This window comes from Pteropus vampyrus, unplaced genomic scaffold (genome assembly GCF_000151845.1).
Source record: "Pteropus vampyrus isolate Shadow unplaced genomic scaffold, Pvam_2.0 Scaffold17, whole genome shotgun sequence".
NCBI lineage: Eukaryota > Metazoa > Chordata > Mammalia > Chiroptera > Pteropodidae > Pteropus > Pteropus vampyrus.
The window spans coordinates 7,952,193-7,968,961 of NW_011888798.1; the positions used below are offsets into that span (position 1 = coordinate 7,952,193).

General features: G+C 37.9%; 1 protein-coding gene across 2 annotated transcripts in view; it reads right to left on the reverse strand.

Moving 5' to 3' along the window:
• The window catches only part of THSD7B (thrombospondin type 1 domain containing 7B), a 793,340-nt gene that overhangs the window by 240,539 nt on the left and 536,032 nt on the right, over window positions 1-16,769 (reverse strand). For both annotated transcript variants that reach the window (XM_023527487.1, XM_023527488.1), the window contains 2 exons: window positions 5,820-6,014; window positions 880-1,143 (listed from right to left, as the gene is read on the reverse strand). In XM_023527487.1, coding sequence (XP_023383255.1) covers window positions 880-1,143; window positions 5,820-6,014 — 459 coding nt within the window. The remainder of the gene's footprint in view (window positions 1-879; window positions 1,144-5,819; window positions 6,015-16,769) is intronic.

The following is a 16,769-nucleotide window of genomic DNA, read 5'->3' on the forward strand; positions in this document are numbered from 1 at the left end:
CTATCATTTACCTGACTTGAATGTTAGAAATAAATTTAATTTGCCATTTCTGGTATTATTGAGAAAACTTATTAGAATATAAGACTTTGATGACAGAGATGAAAATTGATAACTTTCTCCAGAGTTTTCCATTCAAACACAAATTCTCTCTTTTCATACCCTCTATAAAATTCCTAATTTTAGTTTTTTAAAAAACATAGTAAAAAAAAATAGAGCAGGAAATTCAAACTCCATTGTCATCATTAGTCTCAGCCTATTCCATCACATTTACCTCAACTATATTTAATTTTCATTCTTTTTCTCTATTCACCTGCATCTCAAATTCTCCCAAGTTTCAAAGAAAAGGGGGGAAAAGAAAAGAGACAGTCTTCTACCTGATATCTCACCAAACTCTCCCAGATGGCCTATTTTCTTCTTATACCATTATATTCTATTAATCTGGTTCCACTTATATATTGTATAGTAAAACATTTAAATTATCTTTTACCTTGGTATTTTGTAAACTGCCTTAGAAGAGATTCAAGGCCTGATCTTTCTTTATATATGATCAGAGCACCAATAAACACCACAAAATATATTCATTTGTATTGGGCTTTGGCTTTCTCACTGAAGCAGAGTAACTGCGCTGCCAACAAACGGGTGATCAAAGGTGAAGCACAGAATGAGGTGAGTCAAGGAACCAAACTCGCATTCCAGATAGGCAATGAGACATGGATATGTGCATTTCACATGCCTGTATTTTACTAGAGGCAGTGTGTTATTGACAAAGGAGAACTGAAGCAATTATTAAATAACAAAGCTACTAATTCTAGACTTTGGAGAAACCTCTTGGGCTGTAGGTCAGTGTCACATTTGTTACTGCTCCATCCATCTCCTTACCAGAGCTGCTGCAGTAGGAGGGGTCAACAGGTCTTCCATTTTTATCAGAACAGGCTACTGCTCGAAAGCGTATGCCTTCTCCACATTCTTTGCTGTCTCCTTGTATCCACGATCCTCGCTGAGGTTCCCTTCTGCCTTCAGGAAGAATGCAATCGGACCAATTTCCATAAGGTTGAGATATAAATACATCACAAGGACATATTTCTGTTTCCACTAGCGGGTACAGGTCAGCATCCTGGCATTTCTCTTTCTTCCTGCTTTTCCCTATTCCAACAAGAGACATTATTATGTTAATTTCATATCTGCTGTTTTGTTAAAAGTCACTCACATTATTATATTTAAAAGCTCTTAGAATATTAAAACAAAGTTTTTGTTTTCACTCTTTTGTGCATGGAATTATATCCTAGGAAAATGGAAGCAACTCCCAGAGTAACTGTGAAATTCAAGTCAGTTTGAAAAAAAGTATTTTCATGTTGGAAAGGGGCACAAAATACTCAGAAAATGCTTGCTACAGGGGCTCAAAAGCTAGAAAACTCTTGTTTATTTTCACTACAATTTGTTGATAAAAACAAATTGATTACTTTGTCTCCATTTTTCCTGAAATTGATGATTGCTAGGAAAACCAACAAAATAGTGTAAATATTAACCCCCTTTTTTTCAAAATGACTTTTCAAAATCAGAGTTTATTCAAGGAACAAAATAATATCTTCCTGTACAATGGAGTGAGGCTAGGTGTCACTCGGGCTGTAGTAGACAAAGTGGAACTTACTTTGGTTCCCACTATCAGGCAGCTTACAAATACTGACAGAAGCACATGGAAATAAATGCTTAAATTATATTAGATAATTTTATCTGAGAAAAAACTATGGCTCCTACTTTGAGAGACCTTTTTCTCAAGTATTCTAGAATATGACTTTACTGAATGACTTTGATGGACTTTTTAGCTGTGGTCCCAACTTTGAATAATGATAATGCAGAGTCATTTTTCACAGCTCTGATTAATTGATAATCATGTTTAATGGATTATAAGTCAGCCTATAACTTCATTCAACTTTGCTGTCAACATGCTTCCTCTAGATTCCTAACAATATTCCTGCATTTAGAAACTCCATTTTTGTTTCCTCATTGATGGGTCATTAGCTAAAGTTTTGGTTAGTTATTTTTACAAAGTAGGCAGCTTTATTGACTTATTTCTAGTCTTTATGACTGTCTTACAAATACTGGATACAAGCTGATGCCTAGACTACTTTCTCGTTATCAGATAGTTTGCACTACATGCAACAATTCTACACAAAGATTTTAAATAATCATCTACATCTTTTAAATTCTTCGTTATTGTCTTCAGCCTAAATTTTGTACTCAAGCTTGTGACCCACAAACTGGAAATCCATGCCTAAAGGACCAATCAAATTCAACCTGGAAAAACCCACATTTATCCTCTTATTATCACGACCTTTCTTTTTCCTTCTGCATTTCCCAGTTTGACAAACATGACCAAGTCAAACACTGGAATGTCATACTTGAATCATTCTTTCTCCTATCTATATCTGTTTAATGGCAAAGATCTATTATTTCAAATATGTAACTATTTCTTGAATTAGTCCATTGTTTCCATTCTGACCATTGGCTCCCCTCAAAATCTCCAGCTTAAATCCTACAACACCTTCTTCCAAGATCTTATTGCCCTGTACTTTACTCCTTTCGCTCTATTTCCCACACTGTAGCTGAGACTAGCTTAAAAGATGAAAAACTGATCACATTATTCATCTCGTTTAAACTCTTCAGTGACTTATAGTTCATGGAATGAAATACAGACTCTTCACCATGGTTAGCAAGGATCCATTGGATCTGAGCCCATTAGTGTTTGCCTCCTGCCTATGCTATACCATTCTGCCTCTGGCATGCATGGACAAGAAATCATAAATTCCTAACTGGGAAGTTCAGTAGGTAGGCACACCCCAAGCCTATAACTTCTTTAGTGAAAAGTTTTTAAGCAAATCTTGTGCATAGCTCTTGTGCATCTAGGTTAACACACATTTGGAATGCCAGAAGTAATACCCCTGGAGGGTGTAACCACCCTTAAGAAACACATAATCTTGTAATCTAATCCCTGCCTTGCTTTCTCTCACCCTCATGTAATTTTCCTTAAATTTCCTCCTTAATTTCAAATGCATAAACAAAACTGCAAAATTGTTATTCTCCAGGGCATTTGAGAACTTGCTTCCTGGCACATGTTGTCAGTTTGGGCTCAAATAAACCCTTATAAAAATTCTCTATAGTTTTGGATGTTTCTTGTGTCCACACACATTACAAGCTAGTCATACTGAGTATGAACAAAAAAAAAGGGGCAGGGTGTCCTTTGGAAAGTAACCTCACAGAGCGATCTGATCACAAATTTCTAAATGGGTAGGTAATAGTGGGTAGTCATGCCCAGGGCATATAACTTCTTTAGTAAAAGGCTTATCTTTGCCTTAAGCAAGCCCTATCCATTGTTTCTGTGCATCTAGGTTAATATCCCTTTGAAAGGTCTCTTTTCAGACCCCTCCTTCTAAAGTGTAACCATCCTCAAGAGAGCACACAAACGCTTTAACTACATCTTTTAATCCAATCCCCTCCTTGCTTTCTCCTACCTTCTTGTAATCTTCCTTGAATTCCCTCCTTAAATCCAAATGCATAAAACAAGTTGCAAATTGTCATTTCTCAGAAGCATTCTCCTCAGTCTGAGATCTTGTTTCCAGGCATATCCTCTGTTTGACTCAGATAAACCCTTATAAAAATTTTCTACAGGTTTGTATCTTTCTTCCATTGGCATGAGCATCTTTCAGGTCCTAGAAATTACTCATTCGGCTTCTGGTCTTTACACAGCCTATCCCAGCCATTCTTCTATATAATGAATTATTTATAACATTTCATATAAACAACTGCTTTAATTACCACTAAGTCTAAAAAAGGTGTTGAACTAGTTTAGGCACAACACATAGGACACAGCACCCAGATATTTAATTAAAGCCTCTTGTTAAAAATGGAGAAAAAAAAATAAGCACTCTAGATGGTCCCCTATTCAATGGATCATTTGTATTTGTGTCTATATGCTTCTCCATGTTTGTCGGTATTAAAGAGTCACACCGTTTTATGGTCTAAGTCTATGCCTTTTTTCGTCATTCATGTTACGGATTGCTTATTAAGTTTACTATCAAATCACATGGGAGAAGGCAAAATTTTCAACTTCTGAAGCATTATAACACAATGTCTTCAGAAGCTGAAAATTTCAATTCACTACATTTTTAAAACGATGATACTAAATCATTTTTATTTGACTGATTTTCTCAACTCATGTATTTAATGAAATTGACCAGTTATGTGTCACTTAGTTATTAAGATGAACAATAGATCAATTAGCTAGTTAAAAATCACAGCAGTTAATAATTTGAAAAGAAATTCTAAAGTTTTTAGTATGAGTAATTAGTAGGATAGTTTGCAGAAAATGTTCAACAGTTCTTCAATATCTGCATAAAAAGTATATTTTAAAGAAAAGTTTAACATTAAATTTTTGACTATTCATAATAAACTATGCTGGTTGTAAAATGAATAAATATCCTAGGATTTTCAATATTTTCCTTTCTCAGTTTGTAAGTACAAAACATCATTAGCAAACTTCAAGACAAACTGGCCACTAATTAAAATTTTTCCCCCTCTAAAACATATTCTTGCTCATCTCAAAGATATGAACAGAGTAACTTAGATAATGGCTTTTAAAGCATTATATATGAACACACAAACCAAGTTTCACTAAGTTGCCTCCTGAACTTGATATTATTCCTGTCATACACATTGTATCCTATTACATTGTTTCTCTATAAGAAATGTTTCATCTTTGAAATACAAGCAGTGTTACATAAAATTATATATGCACAGCTTTTTGTAGAAAAGAACACAAAGTATGGCATATTTTATTTGATGTTTCTATATGTGATTATAAATTTCACCTACACTTAGGAAGAGGGTCCTGATTTGTATGCAGAAATTCTGTTAAAGACTCATATCCATTAAGTAAATGCATTAGAGTGAGTTAAATTTAAAACAATCTCGTAAGCGATTCATTCAAACAAAGGGGTTTTGAAAACAAGAGAATTAGCACTTGAACTGCTGATAAGAACAAATGGTCATCTGTGTTGAGTTCTTCAATGTCAACCCAATCTTATTAACCCATGATCATTTTGGCATTTTTCCTCTGGTTCTCCATTCCCTGGATTGTTTTCAGCATATAAGAATGTATATGAAATTAAGAGAAGTTCTGGCATATTTACCTAGACAAGCAGTAAAATACACTACAGCATCAATTATTTGTATATCACAGGCAAAAATTGCTCCAGGACCTCAATTAAACTAGTAATTTGCTTTAATTTCTATTAAATTTCATGTATGTAAACAGAACCAATAATTAACAATATACCACAAAAGCTGAATCTATATACACAACTTGATTTTTGCCTTATACTACTAAAATTTTCAAATGTGAAATTGCTATAAGATAATGACAAAATACAATGATATAGGTTAGATATACCTTTGATGTGCTTTACAAATTAGCGACTGCTTTCAGCCTTGGGAATTCCTGGCATGACAAACACCAGAAACTTAGCCATTAACTACTCCAGGGAAGTCTGTGAATGTATTGTCATTTATGACTACAGAGGTTATAAAGCTGTATAGAGAACTTTATAGTTATAGAATGGTTCATATCTTTCATTCATTTCACAATAGTAATTGAGTGGATAGTATGTGCTAAGCATAGGCACAGATGATATATAATGGCAGAGATGACTGCAGAAAGAGAGAGACCTGACACAATTTCCTGTCCTTCTAGAGCTTACATTGTCCTTGGAGAGTTCAGGAGTACATCACTTGTCTGAAGCCATGGAGTGAAAAGCACACATTACCTGTGAGTTGTCGCCGTCTGCTTCGGGTCGTTTCACAATTTGTGGAGCAGGGAGTAAACTTGGACCAGCCAGTGAAGGTGCAGTCATCTCGACATGGGATAGTGCATTCTTGCACAAGGGGAGGCATGCCATTTGTCTGCTTGAGGCATTCGGTCATTTCTGCTGACTGGTTATCATCGGAGATACACGATACACCTGAAAACAAACAAAACAAAATGAAACACGTACATATACAGGTAGGTTATTTTGTTATCATTTTGATTAAGTCAGCTGTTGCTGGTTCTTTGACACAATAGCGGAATCCCCAATTTTTGAAAATTTAGTTATCATTGTGATGGCAAAACGTGTTCAACACAGCTACTCTTATTTCTCTCTGGAAATTAAATATTTCAGTGGAGATATCTGAGAATTTAATTGGTTACATTATTAATCCAAACCCCAAAATGACAGCAACCAAAATACCTTTCGGTAATAAATATATGTACTGCTTGTGAGCATGTGATCTCTAAGGATGATATAAAACTAGGAAGGAATCTGTAAGTGTGAGTAATAGGACAAAGAAAAGGACAAAACCATAAAAAAAAATCATCTGAACTCTTCCTAGATTTGATTATTGATTTGCTTGTTTGAATGGCAATTAAGGAAGTGATCCGATTTTTACTTCACAGTCACTATTTAAAAAGAATTTCTGCTGTCTATAAGCTTTCTTCCTTTAAAATTTCAGGATCAGTAAAAAATCTTAACTTTTTTAAGTACAGGTATAATCTTTCCAGATAATTCCCATTACAAATACCGTACCAATTGCAGATAACTCTAAGCTTTCTCTCACGTGCTTTTTCAACTAGAATGTCTAGTTGTACCATAAAATAACTTAGAGGTAAAACTTTTTTTTATTAAATTTACTGAGGTGACATCGGTTAATAAAATTATATAGGTTTCAAATACACAATTCTATAATACATCATCTGTATACTGCATTGTGTGTTCACCACCCAAAGTTAAATCTCCTTCAGTCACCATATATCTGACCCCCTTTACCCTTATCTACCTCTCCCTCCCCCTCATCTCTTTCCCTCTGGTAATCACTAAACTGTAACATGTCTATGAGTTTTTGTTTCTTTGTCTTGTTCATTTGTTGCTTTCAGTTTTATATTCCACATGAGTGAAATCAAACGATTCTCAGATTTTTGTGCCTGGCTTATTGGAAAAAGATATGTTACATATACACAATGGAATATTATTCAGCCATTAAAAAAGATGAAATACTGCCATTTGTGACAACATGGATGGATCCTGAGATAATTATGCTAAATGAGGTAAAACATTTTAGAAATTTTGCTTTTTTATTTGATTCTCTGGACTAATGATTTATTTTATTCGATTATGAATATTTTTGTGAATCTTTCATTTGCCCTGATTAATTATGGATTTTTTATAGATATATCTTTATATTCTCTAGAATACTATTTCTCAGTCTTAGCACTATTGACATTTTAGATTAGATAATTTTTTTGTGGGTACATGAGTGTCTCTTGTGCATCTTTCTGGTGCCTACCTGTTAGATGTTGGTGGCACAAACATCATCCCAGTTGAGAAAACTAAAAATTACTCTAGATGTTGCCAAACTTTACCTCCATTGAAAACTACTCTCCTAAACTGATCCCTAACCATGGACATCTATGTGAATACAGAGATTCCATGGCATGACTTCAAACTTATTATACCAGCATCTCTGGGGAAGAAATCTCAGAATATTTATGCTGTAAGTGTTGCAGGTGGTTCTGATATAGCCTATTCACTCACCACCCATATTTGGTGCCTTTGGACATGGTGGGTGTTAGTGGGTACTTGTTGAGTTCATTATTGTAAAGAAATCATAATATAGGATCATTTTTATTACAGCCCTTAAAAATCTACTGAGTTATAAGAAATAAAGAGACCACAGCTTAGGGTCAATGTTATTAAAATTCTATATATAAACTTCGCCAACACAGGGTAAGTAAACACAAGGGTTCCTTTCAATTGCCCATTTTTCTTATATTCTGAATTCTTCATTCTGAGCACAACAGAGAACAAATCAATCTGAACACCATAATAGCATTAGATAGCCAAACCTATAATGCTTTAGAACCAAGGAATTGGCTAAGATGACAATGGATGCACACGCACTATTTCCCAGTTTATAAATCTGCACTGTGGCAGGTGGGGCTATTCATTCATTTTGAATAGTTTTGTTTTTAGCCACATCCTAGTAACAAAATCTATTGCACATCAAGCCAACATCACCTGCATTTTCTTTGTCAGGAATATTACAGTCATTAATGATGAATACAGCAAGATACTTTCTCAAGTAGGGTACAAGCAAATGTTATTTGAATTGCATGATAACATAACCAATTTGGGTCAATTTAAGGGACTTTTATCATGCCAAGTTATTTTTTTCCCAAAGTAGCAATGCACTGAATAACATGAAGATTTGTAAATACTTTTAAAAGCATTGCTATTTGACGTTTGATAAACATTCGATGATATTTTAAAGTTCTACAAACAATTTATCTAAATAGTACACTGGATTTTTGAATGTCTACATTGAACTATTTTTCATTAATAAAGGAGAACATGAGAAATTAAGAAAAAATAGCTATACCATATGATGGAATTAACATTGTCAAATGGCATGAATGCAAATCTGAATCCAAACATCTGGGAGTTACGTGAACTGAGATGCATTAAATTACTTATACTTTATTCTCATCTCTAAAATAAGTATAATAAGAGCACTACAACAAAAAGTTGTGACAATTCTTAACATAGTGTCTCACACATGCCAAGGGCTCAATAAATGCTATCAATAATCGTTATCCATTATATTTGTTTTTAATTAATCAGGCTATAGTGCTTCTATCAAGTACATACGTACACACTCTCACTCTCCATGCCTCATTTCTTCCTTGCCACCCTTGGAATTTGACAGATAAAGCTAAGGAGAAAACTGTTCTTGAGTCTTCACCTGATTCTGGTACTACACTTAAAATCACCATTAGTCAGCCAGTATACCAGCTATGCCCTGAACTCATTAACTGTATTAACAGAGCTGTGTAGAGCAAATCAGAACCATCACTGATGCAGTACTACTGATTTAATAGTCAAATAGAGACACTGGAGATCTCCAAGCGCCACGAAATGCATTCAAAGTTGTAGCATGAAGTTTAGCAATACTCACATTAATCTGAAGGCCACTGCTCTTTGATACTACTAGTGATCATATAACCCAAGGGTGAGTGGCAACTGACACACTTAGAGATCATGCAATAATCAGTTTAGGCTAAGCATTAAGGTTTTCAAATTTCTTTAAAATTCTAATTTCAAGTGTAAAAAGGATAACAAAACAAAAACAAACTCAAATACAGAATAGTGGTTACCAGAGGGAAAAGATGGTGGAGGGGACACAAAGTGGGTTAAGGGAGTCAAATGTAATGGAAGGAAACTAGACTTTGGGTGGTGAGCATGCAATAGAGCACACAGATGTCAAATTATAATCATGTATACCTGAATATTATATAAAGTAATTAACCAATGTTATCTCAATAAATTTAATTTAAAAATAATTACTAGAAATAAAAATATGAATAAGTTAAAACAATTTTCTTCTTGGGAATGTTCAAGTATAAAAGGAATTATTTAATTAATAAGTATTTGATGAATGAATGGGTATTGAATTATAGTAGAAGGCAGGAAAATACTGAATAGCAAGAAGTCTGTAGGACTAGAAAAGCAGCAAAGGAATGAAAAGATACATACACAGAGAAAATAAAAAGTGAAGACATTTAGATAAACTAGGAATAACTGGTACATATAGATAATGTAGCTTCTAGGAGGCTAGGGTAGTGGCAGTGACAGGCAGGTAGACAGAAAATAGCAGTACAATATTGCCATTTCCCAAATAGTGATAACCAATGGGGAAAATGAGGCACAGAAGGGATAAGTAGGTACTTCAGTCTTGAACGGAAAGGGTACGTAATGTGCAGTCAGGAAAAAATAAGCCATTACAGAGAATTTATCTGTCAGACATCTGCTGCTTACTTGAACTCTGAGTCTGGGTCCTTTGTATCATAGCAAATCACTTGCAGGCCATAATCTAGAGAAAAGATTTCTCTTTTGGTGCTTTTAAGTATTTAACATACTATTACTATTCTGGTGAGAAAGATCTTACCATCGGGAAAGGGAGAGGCAACTACTACTGACCCTTCTTGTCATCTATTCCTACCTGAACTGAATTGTTTAAGAGGAGTGGCTCTTTAATGCATAATTATATTTTATTTATTAAACTTGAAATACTGTCCTCTTTACTGGAGGAAAATTGTACTCCCAGGTAACATTAGTTCAAATAGCTCCAGAATAATCTCATTATCATGCACTGTTTAAAATTCTAGCTATCTTAAGGTCTGGGCAGAAAGCTCTAAGAGTACCTCTCTGGGACAGCTGGGTATTCTTGTTAAGAAATAATGGAGAAGCAAGGAGTTGAGCCAAGCCACTCAGACAAGAGCTCTCAGACAGGAACAGTCACCTGGTAAGTGGGTCTACAGGGTCACCTGGAACCCTTAAAAACCTCCGTGAAGCCTGAGGTCACACTTTTCTATTTATGGTGTCTACTAATGCACATAACAGATAGAACTGAGTTTAGCTACTTCATTTTTCTCTTAATTACTACACAGACTGAGCCTTGAGAAAGAATTACCAAAAAGGGGAGAAAAGTTACTAATTGCTTTCCCGTTATCTGAGTTTCAGTTCTAATAGCATGGAAAAAAAAAAAAAATGCCCTGACACAGTGTATAATTAAGAATTTAGCAAAAGAAACAAGGAAAGACTTGTATGAATTCTCAGTGTGTCTCATGGTTAATTTTTTTTAAAAAGGAACTGCTGTTCATGTGGAATTGTTAAGCAGACTTCTTAGGCTTCAATGAAGACTAAAATCATCAGATTATTAACTATTACTAAATGGTCTCTTTGCCCCGTCATCTCTAAACTCTGATAGTCAGACATGCTGTAATAAGTTGGTCTTCTCAATTATATGAGGAGGGCAGGGGTTGCCAGGCTTATGATAAGAAACTATAATTTCTGCCTGGAAGACTAAATAAGCGATGTAGCCTGCTACTTCAGATTTGTCCATGCTCATCACCTTCACCAAGGACACCACATTACTTTCCTGAAGTTGCTCCCAACCACAGTTCAATTCTAATAACTGACAAGAAAGGATAGGAAGACTTCCTTCCAAGAGGTCATGATCTCCAGGAAATAGGGGTGACATGCTAGAAAGATAGAAGGACTCTATTAGCTTCCCATCCTGCAACTGTAAACTGTTTCAGCTAAGGTACAGAGCTCAATTTACCTCCATATCCAGGAGCACAAAGGTTGGGCACCAACTGCTCAGCTAAACCAGCATTTAGATGATCTGTTTTACATGTCAAGCCCTGCACACACAGATGAATTTCACTACTGTTAGGGTCCTGCAAGAGCACAGTGCTGGGACCTCAGGCACTGGGCAGTCAGAGGAGCCTTCCTGGAAGGAGTGACAATTGAAGGATGAGTAGGATGTGTCCAGTGACAACACGAGCAAGGCCAGGAGTTGACACACCACATGCCTGTGCAAAAAAACAAACAATGGGAAGGTTGGCTTCCTGCCCTTGCTATACACACACGTAGAACTCTTCAATTCCCCTTTGCTAAGACTTGTAACACTTAGAACTACTTGTTGCATTACCTGTGTAGCAAGGTCACTAATTTAATGACACTATGCCAGGCTGTCCCTAATATGTGTGGGGTTCAGTGTCAGAACACAAGAAGAGGTCACAAACCACAAATCTAAACATAAGAAGTTATAACTGAAATTAACAAATATATAATAGATTGGTTTTATTTTCCTACCTTAACATATATATCTTCATAATGATTTGGAAAGCCAGGTTCCAATAAAAATTCTGGGATGACTTGGAGTTTCAGACTGGAATGTGGCCACACAAGGACTGTGGGCCAGCCCTGGGTCTCTGGTCTACTTCCTCTCTTCTCCCTCCCAGCTGGGTTCCACCCCCCAGGGAAGATCTTCTTGCACTGTGAGTGGGCACTGCAGTTAATCCCCCAAAGCTCAATTCACACACCAGCCACACCCTATCCACTCCTCAGGCCTGGGGTATACACATAGGTAGTGCAAGCTTTCTTCAGAGGTCACGCGCAGAGAAGAGATGCCTGCATTTCCTTCAAGATGGCTCGGAGCCATTTGGGAACAGAATGTCAAGGTCCTGAGGACCAGATCGAGTTTAAATTGGGGGTGGGTATGGGAAGCATGGGCTCTGACAGAGAATCTCACCCAATGGGAAGGAGGAGAACTAAAAGGCCGGAGAAGGGCCCTCCGAAGCACGGAAGCCAGGGCAGGCCTCCTCTTGCTGAGTCTGAGATCTGTACCCCAGTCCAATTATTTCATTAAAGACTGACATAATCATTCTTAAGAGCTGCCTTCCTAATACAATCAGGAAAGGCACAAATTAACACGATCCGCTTGGCCCGCTTTTAGCTTCCTTCCCCTTTAAAATAATTATTTTCAGGTAAATGCACGGTCTTGCTTTTTCAGCCACTTCCCCTTCTGGTCTCCTGGGTATCTTTGGCAGCCAGCAAGGGTGTCAGAGCTAAGCAATTGTCCTTCAGAAGCTCTCTGGGTCTCTGCCAGTATGTGCAATGAGTGGCCCTTGTCTACTTGGTGACTGCTTGCCCTGGTGACATCCACTGCTGAAGTTTCATTGCAGGCTAAAAAACTCATGACAATTCCCTCTCAGCTTAGTCAGGGGCCATAGCCCCCTAGCTGATGAGGTCTCGCCCCACCTTGGTATCTGCTGGTGTTAGGTAGTTAGTCAGATATAAACAACAGAGGAACAAAGGAATGGAGGCCCAGCCTAGAGATTACCCAAGGAACACCCCATTGTAGGTAAAGAATCCTTCTTGCAGCCCGAGGAGACAAAGGATGGGAGGGCCATAAATCTATAGCTGGTTTAATCCAGCCACAGACACTTACGCAGAAGGTACTACCCTAACCTGCCCACCACCTCAGCTTCATTATTGCATCATTATACCACCATGTTTACGCCTGGAAGTTTATGAATCTAATTATAACAGACTGAATTCTGGGTAAGCACATGCGCACTAGGTAGAGTTATATCGCCCACTGTCAAATTGACCTCACTTGCCAATCACCTAGGAACGCCTTTATAACCACCCAACGTGGCCCAGATATAATTCAGACCCTCCCACTTCTGCGTGGTTACAGCTCTCTTCACTGAAAACCCGCCCCTCCCTTGGGGCATACTCGGTCTTTTCTTTTCATCTCCCAAATTCCACAGGTCTGCAGCCTTCCTTAGTGTGGCCTGTTTCCTTCTAAAATATACCTTTAATTAATCTTTTTCTAAATCTCACTGACCTGTGATTCTTTGCTGCATCAGCAGGGAAGAACCAAGAAAAAGTGCTAATTGCACTTCTGCATCCTTACCCTCCCCATGCTGCTGGAGCGACACCGGAGTTCAAATCGCCACCAAACGGTAACACTGACATGAAATATTCTGCTGGGGCTATATGATGAGTGCCCTGGGATATCAGGGCAGGTTCTCGTGTTAAGCCTGCCAGACGTCACTGTCAGGTGCTGCATCCTTTTCAGGGTAAAAGGGGACTCTTAAGAGACTCACTATAGCACAGGGAACTCAGGGAGGATCTGGGTAGGCATCGGGCCCTCCTTCTGAAGTGGAGCTCCTATAAGTCATCTCTCCCCAGAGTTCCAAACAGGACATGGGACAGAAACATGTCAGTTTTTTTCCTTTTCCTTAGCCAAACTCACCACCTCTAGACATCAGTCCCGAGTCAGGAGAAACTACTACACATATTCCTTTTACCTCTCCCTCCCTCAGTCATTTCTTTTCCTTCCCATCACCTCATTTGGCAGGAAGAAGAAAGCTTTTTGTTCTTCATGTCTGACAGACTTCCCCTGTACTGCATCCATCTCCCGCCTGAGGTGTCATTTAGCCCTGTCCCTGAAGCCAGGATACAGAGAGAGAAACCTGGGTGGATTAAGGATATAAATTGAGAATTATTTTACAAATAGAAACCCTGCCATACACATGCTTCACCACTACTGCAGAAGCCTGGGAGAGCAGAGCCCGAGGTTGGTACTACCCTAACCTGCCCACAACCTCAGTCTACTGTGTGCCTATTGTGTCTCTTAATAAGTGACTCACAAACATTAAGGTGCCGCTAAATACAATATATGGGTTCTTTCAAACCCATTATGAAGGAGGAGGAAGGGGTCATTGTACGATGTGCCTGGCGGGAGAGCTTGGTGTCAGGTATTGAAGGACTTAGATGCACTATCGGATAACACCACCATTGGTCCTTCAGTATAGGTATTTCTTGCTTTATTATGCTTCCGTTTATTGTGCTTCACAGATGTTATGTTTTTTACAAATTGAAGGCAAGACCCTACATCAGTAAAAAGATTATAGCTCGCTTTATTTCTGTGGTTTTGGAACGAAACTCACGATATCTCTAAGGTATGCCTATATCAGGAAAGCCCCAAGAGACTTTTTTTAATGCTAGTATGTTTCCAAGGTATTATTGTTTTCCTGTTGCCATGGTAACAAATTACCACAAACTTAGTAGCTTAAGAGAACAAAAATTTGTTTTCTTACAATTCTGGGAGCCAGAAGTCCGAAATCAGTCTTATCAGGCTAAAGTCACGATGTCAGCAGGGCTGGCTCCTTCTGGAGGCTCCAGAGAGAATTAGGTGTCTTGCCCTTTCCAGCTTCCAGAGGCTGCCTACATTCCTCACTCCTAGTGCCTTCCTCCAGCTTCAAAGCCCAGAGTGTAGTGTTCTCACACCCTGTCCCTCTGCTTCCTTCACCACGTGCTGTTTGTCTCCCTCTTATAAGGGAGGCTGTGATTACATTGGCCCCATCTGGATGATCTTCCCATCTCAAGATCCTTAATTTAATTATACTAGCAAAGCCCCTTTTGACAAGTTAGGTAAGGTATTCACAGATTTTGGGAATCAGAACTTGGGCATTGGGAGAGGGGGCACAAGGCAAAGGTATTTCTTCCTAGCCCCTAGGCATTGCCTCATCCACCAGAATAAGATCCAAGCCTGTCTCATCTACTCCCATAATAGGAAGAAAAGCAGATATGACACAGGTTTACTATGACTTCCCCATTCCTTGCCCTCACAACAGGTTTGTTTTGTTTTAATATTTTAATTTTTTAATCATCCTGCCTAATTTCCATCAGCCACCCAAATTACCTTTAGAACTGTTGTCCCTACACTCTACTGGCACGTCCTTAGGGAAAATAGACTGGTAGACTCATTTCTTATTCAAGACCAAGCATATTAAGAATGTACATCTACTTTAAGCAAAACAAACAAACAATAAACACTCATCTACTTTAAGCAAAACAAACAAACAATAAACACAGACATTAGTATGGGGGTTACCTAACTGGAAAGGGAGTTGGAGGAGAGAAAGGGTAAGGGGTCAAATATGCAGTGACAAAGGAGACTTAACTTTGAGTGATGAACACACAATGCAATATACAGGTGTTGTATTATAGAATTGTACCTTTGAAACTTACATAATCTTAGCATTCAATGTCACTCAAAATTTTTTGATTAAAAAAATAAACAAAAGTGTATTCCAATGACAAATACCAGGATCTGGGGCAGTCAGAGCCACGTAAAATGCAAAGCCATTTTCTCTTTTCCAACTACATTGCTTCAACTTTTGACTTCATAAATGACTAAAAGGAAAATCTGTTTGGTATATCAGTTGGAATATCTCCAATATTCAGAAAATTATTGCAGTTGAGAGGGACATGAGAACAGCTAGAAGTAATAGTCTATATCTTGGAAAAAAAGGCTTACTCTATGCTTGCTTTCACAGCAAGCATGTGTTGTTGATGCTACTGTGGGAACATTCTCTGAGCGGTCCACCATGAGTGCAGGCAGCCCTGAGCCACTCCTACATCCATCCACATAGGAGCCAAGAGCTGGCCAGGATCAGGATGCAAGGAGGTATATCAGTATGCCCACTTGGATACTGCGTGTAATCAAGTCTCCCCAGCTTGTCTGCTCCTAGTTACTCTGGCTGCAGAAGAGAGGGAAGGAATGCTCTAATCCTTTCCCTAAGTGGCCAGCACTGGTATGGGGAGGGCCAGGAGCCCTGGTAGCATAAAAAGGAACAAGAAAGGCAGCTCCCTAGCACTGGTATTTCCAAGGCACAGAGGTTGGATTTACCCCTGCTTGACCAAGCCAATTTCTCCATTCAAAGACCCAGGCCCTTCTCCTATGATCTTCAATCACCCCAGCTCAACCAACCAACCACTCTACATACCCTAATTCACTCAGAAAATATCCTAGCAATTCGATTTCTGTGACAATTGTGAGTAGTAGACTTTTTTTTACTTGCTAATATTCAAACGTCTATTTAGAAGTAAAAGCCAGTTCTTGTCATACCGCAAGTGCTTTCGTTTTCCCCTTGTATTTTCTCTCCCTCTGTACAGAGCACACTGTTTGGAGCACAGTTTTGGAGACTCCATTTTCAAAACTAGCATTTGAATAAAATGTGTGCTTATTATTACATGCTGACTGACATATATGCGACTTTTGAGTGGAACAGCATGAGTTGTGGAAATTGAATTAAACAATAAACCCGTAATTGCTTGTTAGGGTGCTTTAATTGACTCATAAGTACCATATGTGAAGCTGCGTGGCTGCAGGAGCCCAATTATAAATTTGCTTATGGAAAGATACAACTCATTTTGTATGTTGGAAACATACTCCCCAGTTACTGTTGCCCTCTCAGAAACAAAAATAAATAAATAAGAAATGTTCCATAAGCTGATAATGTATACTTAGGCCTTAGGTAA